Source organism: Acipenser ruthenus, chromosome 27 (genome assembly GCF_902713425.1).
Source record: "Acipenser ruthenus chromosome 27, fAciRut3.2 maternal haplotype, whole genome shotgun sequence".
Taxonomy (NCBI): Eukaryota; Metazoa; Chordata; class Actinopteri; order Acipenseriformes; family Acipenseridae; genus Acipenser; species Acipenser ruthenus.
This window is the reverse complement of record NC_081215.1, coordinates 25,295,966-25,321,266: the sequence shown is the minus strand read 5'-3', so window position 1 is coordinate 25,321,266 and position 25,301 is coordinate 25,295,966. Positions and strand designations below refer to the sequence as shown.

Sequence of the window (25,301 nt, the reverse complement as noted above, 5' to 3'; positions counted from 1 at the left end):
GTGTGTACCGGTAAAAGCGTTTGCAGCCGGATGTCTTGTGAGTGTGACAAGCAGTTCGCGGAGTGTCTGTCTCACGTTAAATCAAACAGCAGTTATTATTTCTACGATAAAAGCAGGTTGTGTCCGGGTCCCATGATGGACTGTCCAAAAATGTTCCCAAGCGCGAAAGAAGTGTTTAAGAGAATGTATGGACCAAGAGGACATTTAACATAATAAAACAAACACCTCGCGTGGTAGCCAAGAAAACTTCAATTGAGTATAATGACTGCTTACCTATTTTTGTGATCGCCTATATTGTGAAAGTTTCAGTTTGTGATTAGTGTCTATTATGATGGGATGCAAGCTGTCCGCTGTGGAGAGCAGACGCTGTTTCATATCTAAGCCACATGAAATATGTAGTGAAATAGTGTCCAGAGGAAACAGGCGCATGAATCTGAATTCACCGCAGTGAACACTGTTGCATACATTCTGACACATTTCACAGTATTATCATGTTTTATTTGCCTGCAAGAAAATATTCTTGGACAGCTCCCCCCAAAAATAGGGGCGTGGCGACTAGGCTGGTGGCGTGACGTCCCTATACAGTCCGACCAATCAGGGCGAATTTAAGACACTTTCATGACACCTGGACGCTCAGGTCTTTTTTTTTACTCACCTCTAAACCACAAATGAATCGATTTTAAATCGACAAGTAAGTGAGTGTGAATTGCGTGAGCGGCTTCAGGAAATGTGTTTAATTATTATTATTTGTTTATTTAGCAGACGCCTTTATCCAAGGCGACTTACAGAGGCTAGGGTGTGTGAACTATGCATCAGCTGCAGAGTCACTTACAACAACGTCTCACCTGAAAGACGGAGCACAAGGAGGTGAAGTGACTTGCTCAGGGTCACACAATGAGTCAGTGGCTGAGGTGGGATTTGAACCGGGGACCTCCTGGTTACAAGCCCTTTTCTTTAACCACTGGACCTCACACAGCCTCATTGCGGTCCTATCCGGACAGCATCATAAAACAACATGTAATAAAAGCGTATTGCTTGAAATTGTGTAGCCTATGGTAAATAACATCTGTCAATCAAACTGCAATTCAGTCGTTATACTCACCCGCACCCTTTCTCGTTTAACCTTGTGGTTAAGTTTCTATTTATTTAATCCCGCCCAATCAGACACAGAAATACAGCAAATCAGCAAGCTATATAAGTCTGTAATGTGATCATTTTTTGTAACTTGTCGTCGTGGATAAGAGCGTCTGCTATAAATAAATAAATAAATATATAAATTAACGATCCTCGTAAGTAATTCTCTCCCCCAGACAGGTGTGTGTTTTTGGTAACTACCGGTAGTTAGCAAAACAATTAAATTACTTTAGCGCCATTTCACGCAATTCACACTCACTTTACATGGTCAATAAAGTCAATTCATTTGTGGTTTAGTGACCAGTTGGCAACCATATCTTATTATTATACAAAACAGACAACAGGGACGTTTCCGTTTAAGAACGTTGGGGTTTAAAAAACAACATTTGAACCTTTAATCAGTTGGAAACCAATAAGAAATTCAACGAACTATAGACTGACTGGTGCAAGTCACAACTCAAAGAAAACGACATTGAAAAGGGGAAATATACACGGAAATATAGACTGTTTATTAGTTGTATATTGGCGTAAACTATTAAGGACAGATTGATCACAAACAACAGCAGAAAAACCAAGAGGAATAACAAAACGGCGATTAAAAATAACACACAACTAAGAAAACTGTTTAAAACTGGTACACAACATCAAGTATGAAACGTGTTTTCTGGGTCGTCCTATTCTTCGCCGCCCTTATCGGTTTGGATTTCTCGCTGGTGAAGCCGTCAAGTCGGCGCCTGGTCCGCAAAGAGCGAAGTCTTTTAGACCTGGGCTCGACTTTTTTGTGCTACAGGAAGAGCGTTAACATCACCTTGAACGATCTAAATGGCTATGGGTGCTATTGTGGAGCTGGGGGGTACGGCGACGCGATGGACTTTTACGATGACTGCTGCTTTAAGCATGACTGCTGCTATGCAAATGCCCGAGGTAGGCTCAAGTGCGGCTACAGGGTGAAGTTAATGCCTTACAAGTACAAGTGCATCCAAGGCCGGACTGAATGCAAAAGCGAAAACGTCTGCGGCCGGGAGGCCTGCGAGTGTGACCGGCTGTTCCTGGAGTGTTTGACTCTTGCCACACCAAACCCTCAATACATGCACTATGATAAGAGACGCAGATGTCGTGGACCTATGAAGTCTTGCCCGGTGGAGACAGAGCCAAAGGAAAAGCAATGGCGTAAGAACGATACCGAGGTACAGAGAGCCCTCCTGGGGCTGAGCGACGCACCACGTTCTTGCCTAGCCCAGAAAGAGCCCCCCAAATAAAGCCATATAGCTGGACGGTAATAAAATTGAGGAAGGTTTTCTTTTGAGCTTGTGACCTGAAGTTTCTTTCTTTGTTTAGTTATTGTTGGAGTGAGTTACTTAACATATTAGCCATGTTTATTTGAAAATGTTACAATATTAAATTCTATTACTGGTGCGTTAAATATTAAAACTATCACAAGGGACTGTACTATACTTGCAACGTATTTGGAGGGATGTGTGTATTAGGCAAATAAATATAAACTCATGAGCAAATTATTTGAGTGTTCTTTTAATCTAGGCAGTGGTTTAAATCAAATCATTTGTGTTTTAATAATACCTGTCACCAGATTATCTTAATTACTAGGTATTTTATGTGAGGGTTCAGTAAGCATACCTTCTCATAGCCACCTACACTTAAGTAGGAAGTAGGTCAGTGTTGCAGAGTTGAAAGAAGGCACAGCTGCTAGTTTTTTGTAACGCTATTGTATTTTTAAAAATACACACAGTATTGTTTTCTTTATTTTTCAGCACACAAAAACACAATATAATATAAACACTGCAGTCATAAGTTACTGCTAGATAATTGGGTAAACATAACACAAAACTGTTTCAGTACATATTTCAGGCCTTAAATGCATTTACCATAAAATCAATGTGAGGTTCTGCTGTCGGCTAAAATAAAACTTGCCAGTACAAAATATATTAAATGAAAGAACATTCAATGGTTAAATTGGCAAAACGTTATAAATACAAAAATAAATAAACAATTGGCCCAGTAATTTTGAACAATTCAAGTCAATATATGATTACCTGCATTTTAAATGTTAACTTTCATCGAGCCCTGTTCAAAGCTATTGGAATTTAAAATGTAGTCTTAGCACCTGCAGTTTACAAGAGAGCAGCCTGTCAAAGACTCAACAGAATCCAGCTCTAACCTAAAACCTTCCAGATTCAAATTTCTAATCACATTCATCCCTCAGGTTGACAGATGACAGTTTCAGTTTAAGAGTTTCGAGCAAGGAGCTTTGTCTGCTGTTTGTTGGAGCAAGATCTTCTGGGTCACCTGAAACGGGGCCTTGCAGCTTTCCTGCCCTGCCCTGTTTCCCCACCCCATTCTCTTGTCCCATGCCATGAGCTTCAGCTGGTTTGCTCTTTATTCCTCTCCGAGGGGGGAGCTTTCCTGCTGTTGTCAAAGTCATTTTTTGTAGTTTCTGCAGTTTTTCCCTTTGCAGTTCGTTCTGAGGCCTGAGAGAGAAAGAGTTTGTCAAGGGACTGAAATTAGCTTTTTCTTCAGAGATGGATTTGAAAGGCCTGTGGAAATATAAGGCATGTGACATTATTAACAATTCAATGCAAAAATCTGCAATTTCTGTAAGACCCAGTGATCTTTCTAAGTAACAAGGCATGACAGGGTTAGCACACCCATGCATGCAAAATATTACACAAATTAGAATACAAACAAGTCATTTTTTAAAATTCAATTCCTGTCCTAAATGTTTCATTTTGATAATTGGAAAGTGTTTTGTTACTTTCACAGCAAAAGCAGCGTAATGATATATATAAATGCAAGTAAATGTAAAGGATTTATAGGTAGAATGATTGGTTTTAATGTTATCCTTACATTTCCCTATGCAGGTTTTTCAAACCAGGGAGGAAACAGTGGGCGTCCTTAGGAGGTCCTCTGTCATTACTCGTTTCTTCCATAGAAGGAAAGTCTTGTAGGGGGGAAAAAAGGTTAAATATTTAACGGTTGTCAAACAATAAAATGTATTTTGATTCAAAATAATAATTATTTATTTCTAGACGCCCTTATCCAGGGCGACTTACAATTGTTACAAGATATCACATTATTTTTACATACAATTACCCATTTATATAGTTGGGTTTTTACTGGAGCAATCTAGGTAAAGTACCTTGCTCAAGGGTACAGCAGCAGTGTCCCCCACCTGGGATTGAACCCTCAACCCTCCGTTCAAGAGTCCAGAGCCCTAACCACTACTCCATACTGCTACCCTATATAAAATAATGTGAGATGCTGAGACCTCTAAAGTGAATGGAATAAGTGCATTTTTATTGTTTTGTAAAAGTACCTGCAATGCCAGGTTTTAGCTTCATCCTCATGCCAGTTTCAATGGTCTCTGAGCTACAGCTGGTAGCTCCACTGGACGGCTGCATCTGTGGTTCCTGAGCTGACCCTTGGCTGGAGGCCAACGTCCCTAAGGAATGTGATGACCTGAAGACAAGCAGCCTGTTGAATGTTGGAACACCAGGAACCACCTTGCTTTGCAATACCGTACTTGACCGAAGAGTGGAAGATCTGTACAGGTTCAGAATAAGGAAACAGGATTAAGATGTAAATAAAATAAGATAAAATCCCGTAAATCATGCAGTTTTAAAAGCATATAAGAATAGTAAAAGAACAGACAAGAATGGTAAGACAACAGCATGTTTCACATGGGTAAATGTGAAGTGTGAGAATGGAAAGGTATGGTAAAGCTGCAAAATTCTTATGCAACTATTTTACCTTGGCAATCTTTTATATGTGTAAACAGACACTTGTATGCTTCATCTTATCTCAAACTACAACATCATGGGTTAGTAAGAAGATGCTGATCTACTCTGAAATTAAAAGTAATATATATATATATATAACAATAAAACAAATACAGCATTGGAGGCTGATACAGAGTTTAAATGGTTACCTGTGTAAAGAGAAATCTCCACTAGAAGCGGATATTCCTAATAAAGAAACAATAAAACAGTTACAAATTTGAAAAAGCTTCACGATCCGAACCCTGTTTTGGGCCAGCTCTGCTGTTGCACTGCATGTGCACAGGAGAAAGCAGTCCTGCGTGGCTGCTGCACTCAAATATCCTTTTTGAAAGTCAGTTTTACAGATGATCCCAGAAATAAACAACATTAACACTTAATAAACCTAAGAGGGCTGAACTGAAAATAGACCTCTAACCCCGATCTCAAGAGACCACTGTACTTCAGGAAACAGGAGCTCGCTCCTGAAGCCGTACCTCTCTTGAAATCAGGCTGTGTCAATGTGTCCAGCAGCAGGGAGTCAAATGGACAGGGGTGCAGCCTGATTGGGCAGGACCCCTCCTTGCTGAGCAAGCCCAAGCCATGCTGCTGGATCGACCTCATGGGGAGTGTTCGTCGCTGCCTGCTCACATGGTGGTGTGACACGGGAACACTGTGCTGCCCACTCCATTCAAACTCTTCTAAATGATGGGAAGGGGTTGATAAAAAAATAAAATAAATACATACATAAATCGCCAGACAAAAGTTCTACTGCAGGCATGTGAAGATACATTTGATACAGTCATATTAGTATCAGATGGCTTGTATCAGTCAGTTGATGTAACATGGAAATTGCATTACATTACTCTGAGCTATGCTGTTTAATTATTCTTAATTATATATTAGAAAATGAAAGCTGATACTCACCTACTCAAAGAAAAAGATAGCAGGTGCATATGTGAAGTGAAAAACAGCAACAGAAATGCCAGCCAACATTTATATTTATAAGGTAGACATAAAGCCTGACTTGTTAGATTACTCTCCATACTTAACGTTAGAAAGGTTTTTGTTGTAAGTACCTGCATCAGTCTGTAGTAAAGCTTTGGGCAGCACGCCACTACGAAGATAGGCAGAAGTCACCGATTCCAAATACGTATACTGTATCAAAGAGAACAATTAACAACGTTAATTCATTTCTTACTGGAAACCTTATTCTGAAAGAGTGAATATCCATTTGAATAGCTTTATGATTGAAATGTTTTAGATTTTTAACTCTGTTGGCTCCACCTGTTCTATACTTTGTATGATCCTATGGTCAGGGCAGATAGAGTTGAAAGTTCAGAGCATCACACTTTATAGGACTGAGACAAGGGTTTGCCTATACTGGATAGAACCACGCAATTGTTTCAAAATGATCTACCTTTTCTTGGTTGCTTTCCAACAGACTGTTATCCCCGATTATGGCGATTCCAGTGGATGGATGTGGAATCCAAGCACGTACTGTGGAAGAGCGTTCTTTATGGTTGTATCTCTAAATAAAACAAGCATTGTCATCAGACAGGGATTACTTGATTAGCACAGGAATTCTGAGCTTCAGATCAGTTAGTTCAAGAAATACTAGAAGCATGGGGGAAGCATGGTACACTGAAACATTACAGTGCACATTTATAATGGTAAACCTTTTTAATTACTGTGCACCGCCATGCCACAGTTTATTAACCCTTTATATGCATTACCTTCTCGCTCTTTTTCTCCTGGCTGTTTCCTCCCCCTGGTTTCTCTTGGGTCACATTCTGTACTTTCTTACTAGTCTCCTAGAAATGCACCAGTTACACACAACAATACACACAAATGATTACTTTGCAGATCAGGGATTCTTCCATTTACAAATGTGGATAATTCCCAGTTCTCACAGTCTTTAATACAGTGAATTGTGCGTGCTTACCGTAGCAGTTCTAGTGGTGTTTTCATTGTTGTTATCATTTCTCACAGTTTTTTGTAAGCGGTCACGCTCCTGACGCAACTTGTTCCTCTCCTTCCTTGTTCTCAGGAGTTTTTTCTTCTGTTTAAACTGCATTACAATAGGTTACTCACAAATATATTCATTTAACAGGTCGAATAAACTGTACAGTAAATTATAAAGATGATTACAATCTATTCTTTCATTTGACGCCATGTCAGCAAATACATAAAAACAGTTTCTAAAAAAAGTCAGTTGGTGATATTATAGATAAGTTTATACTGGCTGAACATTTTTTAAAGGGTTAGGGTGAATGCAGCTAGCTCTGCCAAGGCAATGTTAGACTCTTTACAGAAACCCTTGAACATCATTCAAACTACAAACTAAAGGCATATCAAATATATTCTGCAGGTGCCCCCCTGAATTAGAAGAGATCACTTACATTCATTCACAGCTTTCAGCTCAACTCACTTTAAGGGTGTGTATGAGCAATAAACCTCACCATGCCACTACTTAAAATGAACAAACTTACCTGGTGACAAAGGCTAATTAAATGCATAGGGAGACCATCCGACTCTGTGCTGTTGGAACCGCTTGTGCTGTGAAAACACATTAACAGAGTCGCTATGATGAGCATTGCTCAGATAAAAAGCGAAGGAGCTTCAGTGAATTAATTCATACGAAGAATCCTCACACTTTTTCTATTCTATTCTTACCAGTCTGTATTCCTTTCCTTTTGACTGCGGGCATTAATAAATAAAACGAAAACACAAAACGGTGAGGACGACGATGTGCCAATAGTTAAAACACACATGCTCTCTTGAGAGAGTTATATAAGGAGTGAAATGCTGGGAAAGTACTGACCTGGACTCAATGTCAGACAAGGAGATGTCACTCAGACTGGCGTTGGAATCGATCTCCCTGCCGAGTCTCTGCAGTTTCAAGCGCAGATCCTCCTGCAGCATCTCCCGGAGCTCGATCACACACTGGCTGAACTGCAGCAGGGAAGAGCCCAAAACTCAGAGGTAGGAGGGGAGCCAGTAACCAGAGGCATGTCAGGACAAGCAAACCAAGGAACTGAACAGCACTCCGCAGAAGAGGATATTCCTAAACAGCACTGAGTGCTTGTGTTCATACAAGCAGCCATTCATTTGCCACACTTACAGTAAGATCACTTACAAAGAGTAACAAGGGGCATTTGAATAGAACAGTAAATCTCAGTACCGCATCCCTACAGTTTATAAACCTAGTTGTTAATAAGTGCTAAACGGCCAAACCCTCACCTTGGATGGATCGGGATCACAGTAGTCCAGCAGTGTGTCACAGAAGTGATACCCCAGTGATTTCAAGTCCTCTGTACTGAAATGGGTGCCCTTTCTACCACCTGGTGAAAAGGAAATGCTTGAAATGTTGCATGCAAAAGAGCATTTGGCTCCCTGCTTTCATGCAAAGTTGTTTTATCGTTTTTGTTTTTACTGAACTTGCTTATAGAGTTCTTACTTACCTAGAGTGGATCCGCAGAAGGTTGACTCCATGGTGTAACTGTTGGGGATTCCCATCCTCCACATCACAATCCTCCCTGTGCCTTCTTTACTCTTCTGAGCTCTGAACTTGCAGCTCTTGAAGGAGAACTGAAAAGCATGAATCAAACAATGAAGAGGACTAAACTATGAAGCGTCTGTGCGATATATACCCAGCTCAAAGAATACAGGTTTGCCTGTGAGCCTGATCGGACCAACAGTACTTTGGTAAGAAAGTGTATTAAAAAATAAATAAATAAATAAACAATTATTTAATTTTGCTACGTACTGCAAAAGATACCACCGCCATCAGATGGATACTTTGGGAAACAACCTAGCACAGAGGGAAGTGTGACTTTCCCTATGAAATGTGCAGTACTTTTATTTTGCACTTCATAAAACAGTTGCCAGTTGAGGGGATAACAATTGTTTCAGCACTAAATACGAAAGGTAAAGCATTGTAACTAGACTACTGAAATTAAAGTCAGTCCCTCGTTGCTTTGCTTGCTCACAGTAACACGTGCCTCTTACCTTGTCCGCTGCATTTTTACTCAGCATGAGTGGGAAGACTCGCTCGTGAAGCCGCAGTGAGGGGGCATTTTTACTGTCGCATCCATACATGAAGACGTTGTTCTTTCTGCTGTGCCCGTGGAAGTCGCAGTAGAGAACAACCTCTTTTTCAGCAACTAGCCTGCCAGAAACAAAATCAGTCAACCTCAGCTGTACCATGACCAGCAGTCATGTTGAATACATTCTTGTATCAGGAGAAATTTCAGTGTTTAAGATAGGAGAAACTACCTACGGAATTCTATACTGGATAACCTTAAAATCAAAATGTGCTTGTTATTTAGGTCTACATGCCTTTTTATTGCATATCTTATTCTTGTATAGGCTGGCTGATGGGAAAACTGTCTAAAGCTGTATAAAGCATCCACACCTCTTCACCATGTTCCTGGTGTGCCAGACACAAGGGAAAGATTCACGCAGGACTGTCTTGTAGTTCCTGTTAAGGTCCCTCCCGGCTAGTGAGCACCGATAGTTCCCCACGATCACGCCGTCCGGGTTCAGCATGGGGACCACCTTAAATACAAACATGTCCCGCAAGAGCTGGGCGTCATTCGAGCTGCCCAGGATGAAATCCAAGAAGCCCTTCATCATCCACGAGCTGTTGGTCTCTCCCGGGTGCACCCGGGCGGTGACCACCACCGCCTTCTTCACCGCATTGGCATGCTGGGGCGAGGACGGCGACGTGATGTTCAGGATGTATACCACATTGCCGGCCAGGCTCCGGCACAGCACCCGAAACTTGCAGTACTGGGACTTCAAAGGGTCGCTGGAAACTTCTGCGAGGTAGCGCTGCAGGTCTGAGTAGGTGTAGGGGTAGCAGTGTGCAAAATAACAGGTGTCGTTTTCGTGAGGGAACTGGCAGGTCCACGTCAGGGAGTACAGGTCCTGCCCGCCTTGCCCGCTCTGGTTCTTGTAGTATTTGATGTTGCTGCCAGTCCTCTTCCAGCCCACCTTCTTGATATGGGCCTCCCGCTCAGAGTACAGCAGCGGCTTCAAGCCCAGGTTGTACAGGCTGTTGGATTTCATCAGGTTGACGATAGTAAACCTGTAAGTCGTCCCTGGCTTCATGTTCTGGACCCGGAAGTAGTACCACTGCGTGTGTTTTTTGGTGTAGAGGTCAGTCCGGAGCGTCAGCTCGTAGTCGTGCTGACCCCTGCTGTGCAAAATGTGAGAAAGAAAGAAAGAAAGAAAGAACGAAAGAAAGAACGAAAGAAAACTGGTCTCCATGAGTACGTTATGAAAGTTAACCATAGATAAGAAAAAGTTAACGATAGATAATAAGATTTCTTAACAACATATGTCATAACACCTGGATCACATTACTAACTTTCTCACTTTTTTTTTTTTTTAAGTAAAGTTAACTGTTTAGTTGACAATGCAAGACACGCTTTTGCAATGGCCAAACAACCCTCTTTATCGTTAACGAAAGCATTGCATGCAGAAGTTGTCAGGAAGTGCTGGGTTTGTGTTTCTGTGAGAAGTGCACTTACACCCGCACTGCCTTCTGCAGGTTCCCACTCTCGAACCTGGACTCAAACACCAGACTGCTGTCGTCCTTTCCCTTCGGACAGACGGCTTCCTTAATTGGTCCTCGGCAGCCTCCAATACGGGAAAAAGTAAAATAAAAACTCTTCATGGCTGTAAAACAGGGAATGGTTATTCAAAGCCAGTTTCTTAACTGCGCTGCAGGGTGGATTCAATCAATAAATACTGAAGCGCTTTATGGACAGTGTTATTTACTGATTTTATGGCCCCATTCAATCAGACTTCCAGATACTGGAGCACACAGCACTGCGTTAGCAAAAAGGTCTAAAATTTAATTCATTTCAAACACAGATATCTATACCGATCCTCTGTTTTGCTATACAGGCTGTATGGTTATTGGGCCTTGTTCAGCAGGAGACTTCAGTTCCTAAATCTAAAACTATGTTAACTTTATTACAAAGACATTGAATGCAGCTTTACCTTAAGCAAATATGTAAAGAAATGACTGATGATTGAAACAAAGCTTATTTTTTGTTGTCACAGACTCACCAGAGGAAAGTCAGCATAGCAACCAATCCGTGATGTCTTTCTATTCAAACACAGTGACACAGTTTAAAGCACACACCTCACTAGCCCTGTTTATTGCATTTCGGACTGTGCCTCTTCCTGATAAATCAGAGAACGTGCCAGGCAACATGAAGCCATCGTGAATATAAACTGTACTGCAGCTTTCCATAAAAAAAAAAAAAACGCATTTCTACCAACTCAGACAAAATTGGAAATTCACTCTTGTTTACTGTTGAATTACATTTGTAATTCAGTACCATGCCACTTTAAAAATAAATAAATAAAGTTACTACAAAGCCTTGGAACTTGACTTAAGTAGTACAGTACTAGTGTGGCTGTAGTAGTACCAAGCTGTAGTAGCTTTTTATTAATGAGTATACAGTACCTGAGTCTATGGAGTAAACATCATTGCCTCTGTCATCTCCCACACACATTGGGGTTCGCTCATAGCCAGTAAGGTGGTAAAACTCCTCCGGCTCTGGTGGCACCCATTCTGGAAAGGGAAGCAAGCTCAAATGAAATGCATGTGACACATCCTGACACAGTTTCTTAATCATTAGCACAAAGGGGGAAAAAAAGCTTCTTCTTAAATACACTACTGTACACTATGCAGCACCTTGCTGTTTTGTTTTCGTTTTGCTTTCATTACAAAATGGTGTTACTCTGTATGATCTACCAGCATCTATTTACTTTGTGAACAATGTTGTGAAAAGAATCATACTTCTTTTTTTCTGCGTATATAACAGTATTAATTGAACCGTTTCTTAGCTATAGAACCCAAACAAATAAACTTCACAGAAAACATGATGCACCTTAAGCTACAATGAAAATATAACAACTGAATCCTTTCTTTATTCATCCAGCTATTCTGAATTCAATAAACTGCATCACTTTACCAAAGTTTTTATATAGTGTTCCTAATACATCTTTGTTATATATTTGAACTTTTGAAGTACTGGGTCATTTCAGACCGACCACATTCCTTTGGTCAGATTTAGGGGGAGTTGTTCTTAAATAATATAACACCCTGCATGTTCATGACGTGGTCAGTCCACAAGCCCATGCACTCCGTTACCTATGTGTTCTATTTTGTCCTTGATGACCTCACACTCGATTGGCCAATGGACGGGCTGCAGCGGGCCGCTCCTGGTCGGAATGGCGAACAGACTGCGTGGCTCTCGTAATCGTGGAACCTGCTTGCCCCCGTGGAAATCAAACACAAGCTGCCTTGTCCTCAGCAGGGCTTGCTCCAGCACAAGAGAATCTGGGGGAGAGAGAAAGGGCACATGCAGACATACTAAGTTAAACGCAATTGAAAAGAGTTACGGTGCTGCTAACCTTATCGTGGCTTGAAACAAATGCTAAAAAACAAAGCAAAAACTGTCATAAAGATAACTAGATTTTGTGGTCACTTTGTTCACAGTTAAATAACATAAAATAAAAGCATTTCACCTGCATTACTGTGTTGCTATTTGGTACTTCTTAAAAAGGCTTCTATAAGGTTAGAGGGGCCACAACGGAAATGTATCACCCATAACCTAGACTAAAAACACATATCTATCTTTTCTGTAGGTATGAATGGGGGTACCATTTCCATAGCCTATTATCAACATACCAACATGAAGCTTTCTCTGGGATCAAAAAACTACACAATCGCAGAAGATAAAGCTGGATGAATAAGCATCTTTTATGCATCAGCCATCAACAAATGTCTTGAAATGTATCTGTTGACTAGATTATGTACCACAGCATTTATCGTTTGCTTACAGGGTGTTTTCTTCTGTCCTTCCTTGTGATCACATTCGACGTCAGAGTCATTGCTGTCCGGAGAGCTGTTTTCTGACACGATGTAGTGAAAACTTTTCTGGTACCCAGAGCTCTTTCCTATCAATAATTAAAAAATTAAATTTTAGGGGCGGTACGATTCACAAGGGCATCAATGAATCAGGACAACTATTCACTCACACAGCACGTTTTGTGATACAGAGATTGTGTATGGTGATAGGTAGCCACAGCACTACACTGCCCCAGTCCACAGTATCCCTTACCAGTGAAAAGCCCATAGTGTTGAAGGTGGTGTTGCATGAAGCTCTCATAGGGGTCATAAAAAACCTAAAATAGAGTTATTAACAAAATCAGAGTGGTTGTGTAAGCAGTTAAGTATCTTCTAGATAGAACTAAAATACTTAGGCACATTGCCTACATGTAAATGCAGTTACTCATTACAAAGATTTCCTAGATAACAACATGTGATTGGCAAAAAAAAAACAACAATACTCTCATTCCTATCATTTTGTATAACAAAAGGCCAAGTTGAACTGCAGCTGCAGTCTAGTTAAAGTGGCTGTATTTTGAAGCGCGTCATATTTGTGGTGTTACTGTAGGCAGAAAGTGCCTCTCTTGAAAACGAACTTAAAACGTGCCTCAGCAAATCATCAAAAACAATCAAAAGCTTGATCACACTCCGATGACGTCGTTCTCGACCGCAGTGATTGTGAATTGATCGGTTTCGGTCGGCAAGCCTTTATTTCCCATTGGGGGCGGCGCTCTCTCTTGCTATATACTCACCTCAGTTTCAGGGTCAGTCTCCATTGCTGGACACATGTTACCCTTAACAGTAGAAGAAACAAACAAACACAAAACAAAACAAGCTGTTTACTCTTCCAGTATGGCAGGCCAGTATCTTAAAGCTACAGGCAGTGTCCAAAAATCACGTTCAGTTTTTCCACGCTACAAAATACATCCTTGGTGTCCTAGACAAGACTTCCGCTAGTTTGTTTACACGCTCAGTCAGTGGTTTTGCAAGAACACCACAAAACCAGTCCTTGAACCCCCCTTAAAGTCTAGTAGAAAATGCAATATATGTTTGCTCAAAATGCCACGTTGTTGCAATGTTCCCAGGACTGGCGGTACTGCGAGAAAAGTAATTTCTATCGTGTTTATTTATTGTCGTAGTTGCGAATACACTGTAGACAAGGCCCCTGCGTTATCTACACTATACACTTCCAACATATGCAAGTAACATATACATCCCTGCGAAAAGCGTGGCATTGTTTTCTAATGTTAGGAGAATAGAATTGAAATTGTACACATGTTTTTTCACGCTTTAGTTTTTGCAGCATTGGTCCGTTACCGGTTTATTGCAATGGGGGGATCTAAATAGAAGTGCATAAAAGCCGTTTTTCAAGGATATTCAGATCATAATCTCCTATTTTACCGTACAGAAATTATATATATATATATATATATATATATATATATATATATATATATATATATATATATATATACATATGCATATTATTAATGCACTAAGTTACATCCATATCTTGCTGACGGTTGCGGTTAGAAATATTATCTGCACCATAAATAAACAAGTGCACTGTGATCACTGTGTATAATGCAATAAGCTGTTCAATACTCACTGTAAAAAAAATCTCGACGTAAATCTCAGTGTATGAATGTGTTTAGTCCAAAATCACTCGCTCCAGAACATCGTGCCGTTCTGGTGTCTGTTGCTAGGCAACTGACGTCAGAACGCCGTCTCTAGGTTACCCAGGGCGCAGAGCTCCACAACAGACTTTACTCATACATAACAAGACTGCCTCTATGATCAAAATAGGATAAATATGCATTTATCAATACAAACACGCATAAGAAATGGCTTTTTAAAATATTTATTTAGTTCTTATTTCGGCACACTGCTATTCTCAGCTGTTTTATTGGTGAGCTGCCAATAATTTCAACACATCACTTAATTATATTTAATCTTTTTTTTAAAAAAGCATGACGTTTTAATATTTCATGTAATGGAAATCATGTACATTTAATACTTTATGCAATGCAGAAAAATAAAATGGGAAAAAAACCCTTAAACTTATTATATTCTTTTATTGGGTAATGTTTAGGTTCATGCCTTATTGGAAGGGGTGACTTAACTAAATTGCAGAGTCGGGTTCCCTATCCCAAAATAAAAGCGGTGTTCGGGTAACTTGGACCCAGAATGCGACTACTGTATTTTATTCTAGGGAGTTGTCTGCCTGCTTCCTTGATAGCTCAGCACTGCCATCCTCTGTGCATTGTAAGAACTACATCAACATAGCAAACCAAAGTTACTACTGTCTTTCACATTTTAATACATCTTTTAAAACACTCAGCCATACAGTCATCCATCAGAATAAATTTACACACAATACATCAGCTGGTGTTTACAATGAAGTCATGACTTGCAATTTGTTAAAAAAGATTTTATTTTATAGCTATATACAAAATGTACAAAGGTTTTTTATTATTATTATTATTATTATTATTCAAAAAGTCTGCCCTCAACCACATTGGTTTCTAAAGCCCCTACCCTTCAGGAGTTTACACATTCTCATGAATACAAATACAAGCCATTGCGCTTATGTTTACAGTGGCAAAAATGACATCTGAAAATAACACTTCTAAAATAAACACAGGGTTGCATTTTTACTTTGACTAGAAAACAGACTGCTTTTATCGTAGGTGAAACAGTAATAGTTTATATAATTACATCTGAAACAGCCAGGAATTCCTGCCTTCAAGTCCTATCTCTGTGTCAGACACTGTTGTTTGACCTGAATGGGCTTCAACACAAACCTATTCTGTTGAAAAAAAAGGCTACAGCAAGGCAAAGAAACGGGAACAATGATGCATTAAACTAAACTAACACCACATGACGAACCGCAAGACATCAGTAAACATGAAGCAGCACAAAGTACTCCAGATCAGTTCTCTTGTATCAGGCCAAATAATTGAAAAGGCCATGCGGTCGACTCACCTGAACCATCTTATCTGTTAAATACAAATGTGGCAACTGAATTAAAAGCTGTAGTGCAGAGAAAGGCTCTCTCAATGGCACAGTGACTATTGCAGAAGCAAAACTGGCAATGTAAGCTTTGATACAGCCCTGCTGATGCAACTGAATCGGAGTAATAAAGCAGGAGCTGTCTTTTCCTCTTTGCTTTGCACTTTGTGTAAAATAAAACATTTAATAAAAAAAGAGGAACCAGAGCAAAATGCAACCCGACTGCCACTGTTTTAACCATTAAGCCTCCACTGCTAAATTATGATATCCATCTTTAAAAAAAAGTTACAAAGTTTTTGTTTTACAGAACAGAGTATCAAAAGTGATGCAGACAACACTATGTGCTCTGAGTCAGTTTTCTCCTCTTCAGTCTGTCTCTCCAATCCTCAGGAAGGGCTTCAAAGTTTGCACTTTTTCCTGCTTTACCACTGGAGGAGAAAGAAAGAAGAAAAAAAAAAAAAGTTAGTCACTTTGCAAAACACTTGCTTGGTTAGAGATAGCTAGTTAAAAACATCTTTAAAACACCCTTAAGTGCCCTCTCAAGTGATCAAATGTTACACAAACTGTATGCAATTATCAATTCAAAAGATGCATTAAACGATTCAAAAGATTGTTTCAATGCCTGTAAGTTTTTGAAACAATAAAGTATAGTGCATTTGAATAATCATTTTTTAACTGATAACAAAGGCTGTAACTGCATGCTTTACAGTATTATCTACAGTTTAATGCATAGGGGTTGTTTATGGTACACAATAGACAACACCACAAACTGGATAGAAAATGAAAGTATTTTGCAAGTACTTTCCGCTGGGTGTAGAATTGCTACAACAGTATCCTGTGCTGCTGAGGTAATCAGCACACCATGCCCGGGTTTGTGCAGTGTGACACACAGGGGACCTACGTGACAAGCTGCTGCTGCTTCCACTCCTCTATGCGCTTGTGGTTGAGCACGGTGTGATCCTCATCGCTGGAGCTTGAGTTCTCCTCGTCGTCCAGCTCGCGCTGAATACTCTGCCATTTCTGAACCAGAGACGGCATCTTAGTCTTACTCTTCTTTGCCTGGGGAGTGGGGATACATTGGGAAAGTTTTCAGACTGGATGAAAATAAGAAACTAAGCACATCTATAAGTACACTGAATGCGGTACTACAGCCGAAACATTGGTCTACCTTTCTTCTAAATTCACATTAAAACCACAAATTGAAATTCAGTGCAATGGGAGTCTTCAAATGAAGCCCCGCTGCAGGTGCCCTAGCTGTCTTCAAGCACACAAGCACTCACCTTGTCCTTTTTCAGTTTCTTGGATTTCTCCGCTGGCTGTGTTTTCACTGCAGGCTGGTCGGCGCTGCTGGAGGCTGGGGGTCGGCTCGGGGCTGGCTGAAGTGGTGGAGTCGGTCCCGCTGCCATCACAGTCTCTGTTGGAGGGACAGGAGCAACCACAGCCGAGACTCCCCAGAAAACTGGAGGAACAACCACCGGGGCTGCAGACACACACAAGCACACAAATCTGACATCCGTTTCACACAGTTACAGTGATCTTCAACTACAGCTCAGGTGTCAAATTCCTATCCTCGGTAAGATTATTGTACGGGTATGTGGTGCATGTGAATGAAACCTTACCAGTCATTCCTTTTTACAAGGAATACATTTATGTTATTTCAACAGAACAGGAAAACATACAACTTAAGCGTACTTCATTCTCTGCATTGTGAATCCACATGATGTAATCTATCATGATTCAGAATGGAAATGTTGTGTACAAGTGGCTACGAGGTTAGTTTGCTTTACTGGTGCATTAAGATTACCTGCTGCCACAGCGGCTTGGCTGTACAATACTGCGTTGCTGCCAATAGTGGCTGATTTCTGTAGCTGCCCTGAACTGGAAACCATTGCTTTCCGCTTCACAGCCTTAGCTGGTGTACCGGGGGAAGCGGCAGACTCTGTGTTCTAAATAAAAATAAACAAAAAGTAAAACAATACAGAATGGAGCAGGGAATATATCTGGTTACTTCCAGGCTTTGTTAGGGAACAGTGTTACCATTACCTCTCCTTATCACACAAGGTGAAAAACATGCGGTACAAGAATGTTTGTAGATCAGGAGGTTTATAATACAGGACCCTGATCTTGTTCACACAAAGACTCACCTTGTAGTTGGATGCGACAGGAGGCAGCAGGGGTTTGCGGACAGAGTCATCCTCGGTGCCCGGAGCTGGGGGCTCCCCCTCATCTTCCTCCATCTCCACCTCCTCTATCTCTGTCTCCTCGCTGGCAGGCGGAGGCGGGGGAGGGGGGGGGGGGGAGGGGGAGGCGGAGGGGGCGGGGACTCTGGAGGGGGTGGGGGCGGAGGTGGCAAGTCTGGAGGCAGAGGGGGGTCACAGGCAGGAGGGAGGGGGGGTTGGGGTTGGGGCAGGGGCAGGGACCAGTAGGTTGGCACCGGCAATCCAGGAGGCACAGGGGCAAGGCTCATGTAATTGGTGGGTCCTGTGAAAACAGCAGCATTAAAAGAAGGATTAGTTTACCCAAGCTGTGTAAAACTTGTCTCAAAATGTGCATGCCAACTTAGTCATGCATTTGAAATCAGGTTTATACCAAAAGGAAAGACAACTTTTTGGGCACATGATTTCAACTAAAGCAAGATTCAACTATTGCACGTTCTACTGGTTATTGCTCTGCTGGAATTGAAAGATGGACTATGATCTCAATTAGATTTTCTAATTAGCTTACAGTTCTTGTATGAATGCCCATTATAACGGTAGACAGATAAGCAACTCAAAACCCCGGAGGAAGGCAGCTCCTGATGTATTAATATCAAATGTTTTAAAAGACAAAGTTAATGAAATAAGGAAAGCTAAAATGATTAAAACTGTCAAAAAAAGACAAACCACCACAGCTGCCAAGGGGTCTGCCCTTATTCCTCGACTATCATTATTGCAATGAGAAACGCGGGTGGCTGGGGCCGTCAACTATGTGATCAATAAAGAGGCCAGGAATCTGACCTGTCCCGATCCCGAGCAGGTCAGCCGGTGGCTTGGGATCACCCTGGTCTTTGAAGCCCTGCTCCGTTTTCATGTCCTTCCCGTCCGAATCCCCTTCCTCCTCCACATCGGGGAACTCCCACCGAGAAGCACTGGTGTGATCGTTAACATAGAAATAGCGCCTGTGATCCCTAGAGGGGAGGAAACAGAAACAGAAGGCATCTCAGCAACCTGGGGAGCCCTGCCTAAGCACATGCCAGGCTACAGTCCGCCCGGCTGCCGCAGTAGACTGTGCTACCACCAGCAAGGGGTCAGGAGTGAGCCTGAGAGGAGAAAGGGAAGGGAATTTCTCAGGGTAACCCGAACAACCCCCTGTGTGTTAGTTTAGTTACCCAGAGGAATTCCAGTGACCAGAGGAGAACTTGGATCTCCTACCTGCTTACTGTCGGAGCGGGGGGGGGGTGCAATTTATCCCTCTAGACGACACATTAGGACTCACCCTTTTTTATGTCTTTGATGCACTGATCAGATTATGATGATTTAAATCAATAAATCGTCCCGACCCCCCCCAAAAAAAAATGTTGCTGTGAATTAAAACAAAAAAAACCACGAGCCTACATATGAGGCTTTAGGATTTAAAATATATATATATATATATATATATATATATATATATATATATATATATATATATATATATATATATATATATATATATATATATATATATCATTGTATATAGGAGAGAAAACAAGAGTTAAAGCAGAATGCAGATTACAATTTCATTATGGGAATACACAAATTAATGGTAGAAGAAAAATAAATGAAATAAAGTGGTCTGACCTGCACGTCCAGGAAAGAATTCCCAGCCTCCCTCGTTACTGTCGCCATGGAAAACCTTCCTCCCGTTGGTCAGGGTGTCAATCATTTCTCTTGGCAAAGGATCATCCTGCAAAGCGCAAAGCTGTCTCTCGCGCGCGCAACCACCTTCCTAGAACTACAGTACCCTTCGACTGACAGCGCTCCAAAATAAAGGAGGTCTGCTTTCGGAAAGGTCGGAGTGGGGGTCATTTGGTTAGGCTGGCCCATATATCTTTAATAGTTCCATGCTAAAGACTAGTCCAAAAAGTCAGTAGCAACTTAGATTCTGTTTTTCTACTTAAGTCTATGAAACTTGCAGAGATCACATCCTCTAGTGGTTAGTGGTGGTGATGTCACAGTTCCGGTGGGGTGGGGGATGGGGGGGTGAAAGTAAAAAAGGTAGAGAAAGCGTACCTGTCCCAGTGGCAGGACCAGCCTTTAGGTGTGGCGTTAATTTCATAATGTTTAATCTGTTCGGCTGCTTCTTGAAGCTTCCGCTTCAGATAGTTTCCGCCGAGAGATCCTTCCCTCCAGTCTGCAATCCGGGTCTGGGAGGGCACACACAGAGGGGTCATTCATTTGCCATGCGGTCGCCAGCCTGGCCTGGCCATTTAAATAAACAAAACAATGAATGCCATTTCGATGCTTACCTCAGTTTGTAAAAGCAGCAGCTGAAAGTTCGATATGGACTTTTTGTTAATTCCCAAAAACTCCATCTTACTGGTCAGAGTGTTAGCGAGCTCCCCGATCTGAAACTGTTAGGAAATACATTAAAAATAACAAACATTTAGAAGGTATACCAACACGGACTGGATATGCAAACTATGCTGCTGTCCCAAATGTTAAAATAGCCTTCACGCTGGTAGCTATAAACATCTCTTGTCTTCAAACAGTCTGTAGTTCCCATTCGTGCTGACTATGCCCTTTCAATTACTGTTTGACAGGTTCAGATATCCAGTGACTGACAGTCACTGATGCAGGAGAGGAGGATTTCTTGCATAAGCACAAGTCAATGCAGATTACTACCACCCCCCCTCCCCCATTTACATGGGCAGAACAAAAAAGGCCTTACCTTAAGGTCGACATTTTCTTCCTCTTCTTTTTGGGCCACTTTGGGTTTGGTCTTCTCTGAAAGAGCCTCTGTGTCCATTTCATCTTCCTCCACTGCCTTTTCATTTCCCTTTGAAGTGGCTGCAACATCCAACACAGAGGAGATTTCTACAACATCAAACAAGCCTTCATTAAATAAAATCATTTCACATTGCTTTAAACAGAAGATCACACGCATTTCCAGTGCACAAATATATAACATGCGTGCGTGTGTGTGTGTGTGTGTGTGTGTATATATGTGTCTGGTCACAGTGCACTCTACCTGCTTCTGGGGGGTCTGGGGAATCCCTGCCTGTCTTTTCTGAACTCCGGCTGTTGGAATCTGGGCTGGCGGACCGAACAAAAGTGGTCTTCCACTTCCCCTTTTTCAACAGCTCCACGCGGCTGCCCTCGTGGCTGACGTCGGACCGAGGGCTGGACCCTGTCAAGCTGCCGTCCCCTTCCTCTAGGGCACGCAGCTCAGCCTAGTGGAAGAGTTAATACGGATTGTTATTTTAAAACGACAGCAAACATTTTGAGATGTGGATAAAGCACCTGTCGCAGGTAGAAACTTGAGGTTAGGAGTGAGAAGGCAGCACGCAGTTTCACACAGCAGGGATGGCAATAAGACTCCCATTGCATGGAAGTCTTACTTCCATATCTGAAGTAGTTGTGACGTTTTCGCTTGTGCAGTCAACTGAAATGAATAGGCTATTTTCCTTCTCAATATGTATGAATCTATGCATCATAGAGTCGATCATTTGGACAGGACTGCCCAGATGGCTAAACTATTCGTAAATGCAGTGAAGACTGAAACCAAGGAATGATCTAGTTCACTAGTTTTACAACTTGGTAGGGACAGAGGCATGCAGGGCACGCCCTAAAGCTTGTGATTCTCTGGGAGTGAATGAGTGTGTCAGGGTCGTAGCTGCCTTGCCTTTTTTCTCTCCAGGGCCAGCTCCAAGTCACGGGTATCTTCCTCAGGCTCCTCTTCCTCATTCTCACCCCCCTCTGAGCTCTCTCCAGAGTGGGCATTACTGCGTGGGTCGCCGTGGGAACGGGTCTCTACGTCAGTGGGGGCGGGGTGCTCCACAGTCTGCCCCTCCCCCTCAGGGCCAGGCCCCTCCTCCTCCAGGCACACAACTTTCTTCCGCCACCTCTCCTCGGCCTCCTTCACTTCCTCCGGGATGAGGGGGGCCAGCAGAGAGGCAGCAACACCCCTCCTCTCCTCCTCTTCACTGGTCAATGCTACAACACTCTCCATGACTTCCTGCAGAGCAACAAGCCATCCCCAATTATGATGTCAAAGGAACTTTAAATTCAAGCCTTCAAAACATGGTCCAACAGTGAAATGAGAAATTATAAATGTTTCGTACATCACTCAATAGAAACACTCTTTCATTTCCATATCACCCCAGGTGTATTAACTTGTTTTACAGCCACCATACCGATACACAGCCTTATTCCACACTGAAATGTGCTTACTCTTTTCCCTAGTTAGGATGCATATTACAAACAGCAAAGCAAATAAACAGTATTCAGAACCCACCTTCTTCTTGCTCTCTTTCTTAGTGATCTGCACAGTCGTAGAGATCACTGGGTTCTGTTCTGGGTAAAACACAGCACTCTGTGCGCTGCTGCCATTGACAGCCATGGTAGAACTAGAGGATAAAGGAGATCAAATTCAGCAGCAGTTAAGATTTTTTTTTTGCATTTTCCTCATAGTATAATTTAATTTAAAATCCATTTTTAAAAACCGCGTTTTGTATCCAATAATCTGTTTTGGAAAAATGATTTACTGAACCTGAAATGTTTCCTCAATAGAATAATACATTCGTATCTATAGATTGTAAAACAGATGTTTTATTCGATAGCAAGACTGATTGGCAGTGTAATATTTAGAAGGTGGTACCTGTCTGTGTAGTGCTGCAGGCCCTGCACCTGATGGGCCAGGTCCAGGGGTAGCTGCCAGGTCACCTCGTTGGTCTCGGTATTCCAGTAATAAAAACAACCCGAGTTCTCATCCCAGACCTCTTGCCAGTGTCCCATCTCCACACCGACTACAAGAAAGCACAACCTTGTTCAAAAACACAAACATACGACCATCTCAAGCCATAGACTTTCTATTTGGTGTCAAGTTACAGATTTTCTACTTGATAGATGCTATCTACCTTAGACCCAGCTGACTGCTAAAAAAGTCGCTTGTGACCCAAACCTGATTTAGATTAGTGCATCAACTCACTATCCATAATACCTCCTTGTTTGTGGAGAACACTGTGCTGAAATGGACACCAGCATATGATATCCAGCACACCAGATGTCTAACGCCACATGAAAGTGAATCCTATTGGGCTCACTCACCTCCGGACAGAGAGTACTGGGTATCGTACTGAAACTCCGCCCCTGTGGTCGCAGCCTCTGTTCCGTTAGGGGCTGCAGTGTGGCTCGGGGCGGGGGGCTGGTCTTTAGGCTCTGGGCGAGGGGGGGTTGGGGGAGGAGCTGTAGAATCAGCCGTTAATTCCTCTGGGGTCTGGGCAGGCTGGGTCGTGATTGCATCGATTTCCTGCTCGATAAATAGAAAAAAATATATATGGTGGTGAACTGTAACTGTGAATACCATCATAGCAAATCAAAATGATTTCATAATAACGGAGTGAGAGAAAAGTAAATTAATAACAAAGCGAGTTTACAGCTGAGCTAGCAGTCCATGTACTCACAGCAAGGAAATTGGCCAGTGTGCTGTCAATGTCGCCAGGCTGGTTGTGGTTTGCTTTTGCTGGCTGGGGCTGCGAGTCAGGGCTCTCCTCTTCATCGCTGTCTTCATAGGCCCCCAGCAACGACAAACCCTCTGCAGGACAAGAGCAGCATCTTTAAAAATAATTCACTCAACAAGGGTCTGCTGGCTGGGGCTGCTTACCGTTGTTACGAACACAGTGCAGCTATGGGACAGGCGCCTGCAAAATACACACTGCTTAGGCATTAAAGTGACTAGAGATGGCGAGTGGTTGTGATAATTTGGTCTTGAGATTTAATAAGTAGTGCCTGTAACACGATGCTTGCATGGGTTATGATGAAGACAACACAACAATAGCTTTACGGTGTAGTTGCCAACAGTAAGTTTCATGCTATTTCACAAAGGACTGCCAACCTGTTCATATACTATACTAGGCTTGGCTATACTATTCATCCAACTCATCCAACAATGCAATGAACACAGTTTTGGAAACAAACGCTCCAATTGAAAGCAAGAGGGATGGTCTGATGGTTTTGTTTTGGTCACACAGAAATGCAGTTACCTGTAGCTTTGACTGCAGGAGGCTTTGCTTCCACGATGATATCCTTAGAGGCGCTTTGTATAAATATGGGTCCATCGCCAGTGCCATCCTGTTCATCTAGGAAGCATACAAACAGAAAATCACTGTGATTCCCTTGCGGGCGAGTCGGGTCTCTCACTAATTAGGCAAGGAAACCTGAAGCTTTCTAAATTACATTAAAAAAAGACTTTAAGTTACATAAGCATCACTGGAAATGAAGAATGATTGCATATTCTGAACATGATACACGTCGGTAAAGGTAAAATACAAATACGCTTTAACTAGACACATTTTTAACCTAGTTTATTATAGATTTACCTCAAGGTATTTACGATATACTGATCTCTACAATACATGAGTGTCCCCATTGAATGTTCAAAGAATAACCTCTAACTAGTACAGTAGTACTGTACTCAAACGTATTGCAATGAAGAAGATAGAGTGGGAGAGGGCTTTCATGAACATGTGTTGAAATACAATGTACTCGCATCCCTACCAAAATAAAATTGTATACATGAATCAATACAGAATTACAGAATGTATACATGCTTTGGGTGCAGTTTTACGGAGAAACAAACCATTGAACAGAAAGGTATTTAAAGTCAGTTTTGATTTGATATTTATTAATAATAATAATAATAATAATAATAATAATAATAATAATAATAATAGGTAGGGGAAATAAAGCGTTAAAAAGGGTAAAATCGCCATTCCCGCTATAAAACCGCGACCCGAAAAATTATATTAAACGAATGAAACGCATAGGCAAACTACAACAATGCCATGTTGCTCCAAACAAGCGTACTCTGTCGTTCTCCTGGCGCCACATCTGTGGATGCAGCCACCCCGCTCCCATCAACCCAATCCCCGGGCTTCTGTCTTGGCCTAATTTCTTTATTTACCTTCGGATGTGGATCCCGGGTTCTCCTCCCGCGAGTTACTGCCGCCCGTGGTGATGCTACGGGGACCCGGTGGGGAAAGCTGTAGGATCGGCCTGCGGCCGGGTGCCGTGCGTACTTTCTTACCCATTGAAATCTAAACTAAGTAAAAAAACAAATAAAAAAAACTACGGTCAACAGCACCGAACGCAACACATACTCCAACAAAGAAACAAACAGGGCGGGAACGGAAATGACGTTTGTGCTACGCGAACGATTCTTCAACAGCGCCATATTGCTCAAGGAGCTACTGTAACACGTGATACACACATTATTAGTTTATGTAGTTTTGA

The 25,301-nt window shown here is 41.9% G+C and overlaps 3 protein-coding genes across 7 annotated transcripts; 1 reads left to right on the top strand and 2 right to left on the bottom strand.

Moving 5' to 3' along the window:
* Positions 1–299: 299 nt before the first annotated feature.
* On the top strand, positions 300–2,440 carry LOC131701844 (basic phospholipase A2 VRV-PL-VIIIa-like). The gene has a single exon (XM_059002250.1). The coding sequence runs from the start codon at positions 1,785–1,787 to the stop codon at positions 2,391–2,393; it is 609 nt and encodes a 202-aa protein (XP_058858233.1). The 5' UTR covers positions 300–1,784; the 3' UTR covers positions 2,394–2,440.
* A 588-nt stretch (positions 2,441–3,028) lies between these two features.
* LOC117432215 (cytosolic carboxypeptidase 2-like) lies at positions 3,029–14,522 on the bottom strand. Of its 5 annotated transcripts, XM_034053796.3 has the most exons (23): positions 14,429–14,522; positions 13,572–13,613; positions 13,052–13,115; positions 12,771–12,887; positions 12,079–12,267; positions 11,389–11,496; positions 10,442–10,589; positions 9,322–10,104; positions 8,916–9,075; positions 8,369–8,495; positions 8,148–8,248; positions 7,729–7,859; positions 7,581–7,604; positions 7,397–7,463; positions 6,850–6,975; positions 6,641–6,718; positions 6,325–6,435; positions 5,984–6,062; positions 5,402–5,605; positions 5,078–5,114; positions 4,466–4,692; positions 3,997–4,090; positions 3,029–3,686 (listed from the first exon to the last, which is right to left on the bottom strand). In XM_034053796.3, exons 2-23 carry the CDS (start codon positions 13,605–13,607, stop codon positions 3,335–3,337), a joined length of 3,363 nt encoding a protein of 1,120 aa, XP_033909687.3. In that variant the 5' UTR covers positions 13,608–13,613; positions 14,429–14,522; the 3' UTR covers positions 3,029–3,334. The 5 variants fall into 5 exon arrangements, with proteins under 5 accessions (XP_033909687.3, XP_058858228.1, XP_058858226.1 ...); XM_059002245.1 differs by lacking the exon at positions 13,572–13,613 and having other exon boundaries at positions 14,429–14,511; XM_059002243.1 differs by lacking the exon at positions 14,429–14,522 and having other exon boundaries at positions 13,572–14,011.
* Positions 14,523–15,235: 713 nt separating this feature from the next.
* Positions 15,236–25,217, bottom strand: LOC117432396 (formin-binding protein 4). The gene is given in 18 exon segments (XM_034054275.3): positions 15,236–16,259; positions 16,733–16,890; positions 17,112–17,311; positions 17,636–17,777; positions 17,976–18,127; positions 18,130–18,312; positions 18,828–18,997; positions 20,082–20,215; positions 20,318–20,422; positions 20,740–20,858; positions 21,040–21,241; positions 21,694–22,026; positions 22,306–22,417; positions 22,669–22,816; positions 23,118–23,319; positions 23,474–23,604; positions 24,053–24,148; positions 24,973–25,217. Coding segments are annotated over 18 exon segments (2,805 nt in total). The 5' UTR covers positions 25,100–25,217; the 3' UTR covers positions 15,236–16,168.
* Between the last annotated feature and the right edge of the window lie 84 nt (positions 25,218–25,301).

Excerpts from the sequence above, each read along its gene's own strand:
- LOC131701844 (XM_059002250.1), top strand. The coding sequence starts at position 1,785 with ATGAAACGTGTTTTCTGGGTCGTCCTATTCTTCGCCGCCCTTATCGGT.
- LOC117432215 (XM_034053796.3), bottom strand. The coding sequence starts at position 13,607 with ATGTGTCCAGCAATGGAGACTGACCCTGAAACTGAG. Across the intron at positions 12,268-12,770 it reads AGGACAGAAGAAAACACCCT|ATTCTCTTGTGCTGGAGCAA; the intron begins GTAAGCAAACGA and ends TCTCTCCCCCAG. Across the intron at positions 7,860-8,147 it reads GTGATCCCGATCCATCCAAG|TTCAGCCAGTGTGTGATCGA; the intron begins GTGAGGGTTTGG and ends TCCCTGCTGCAG.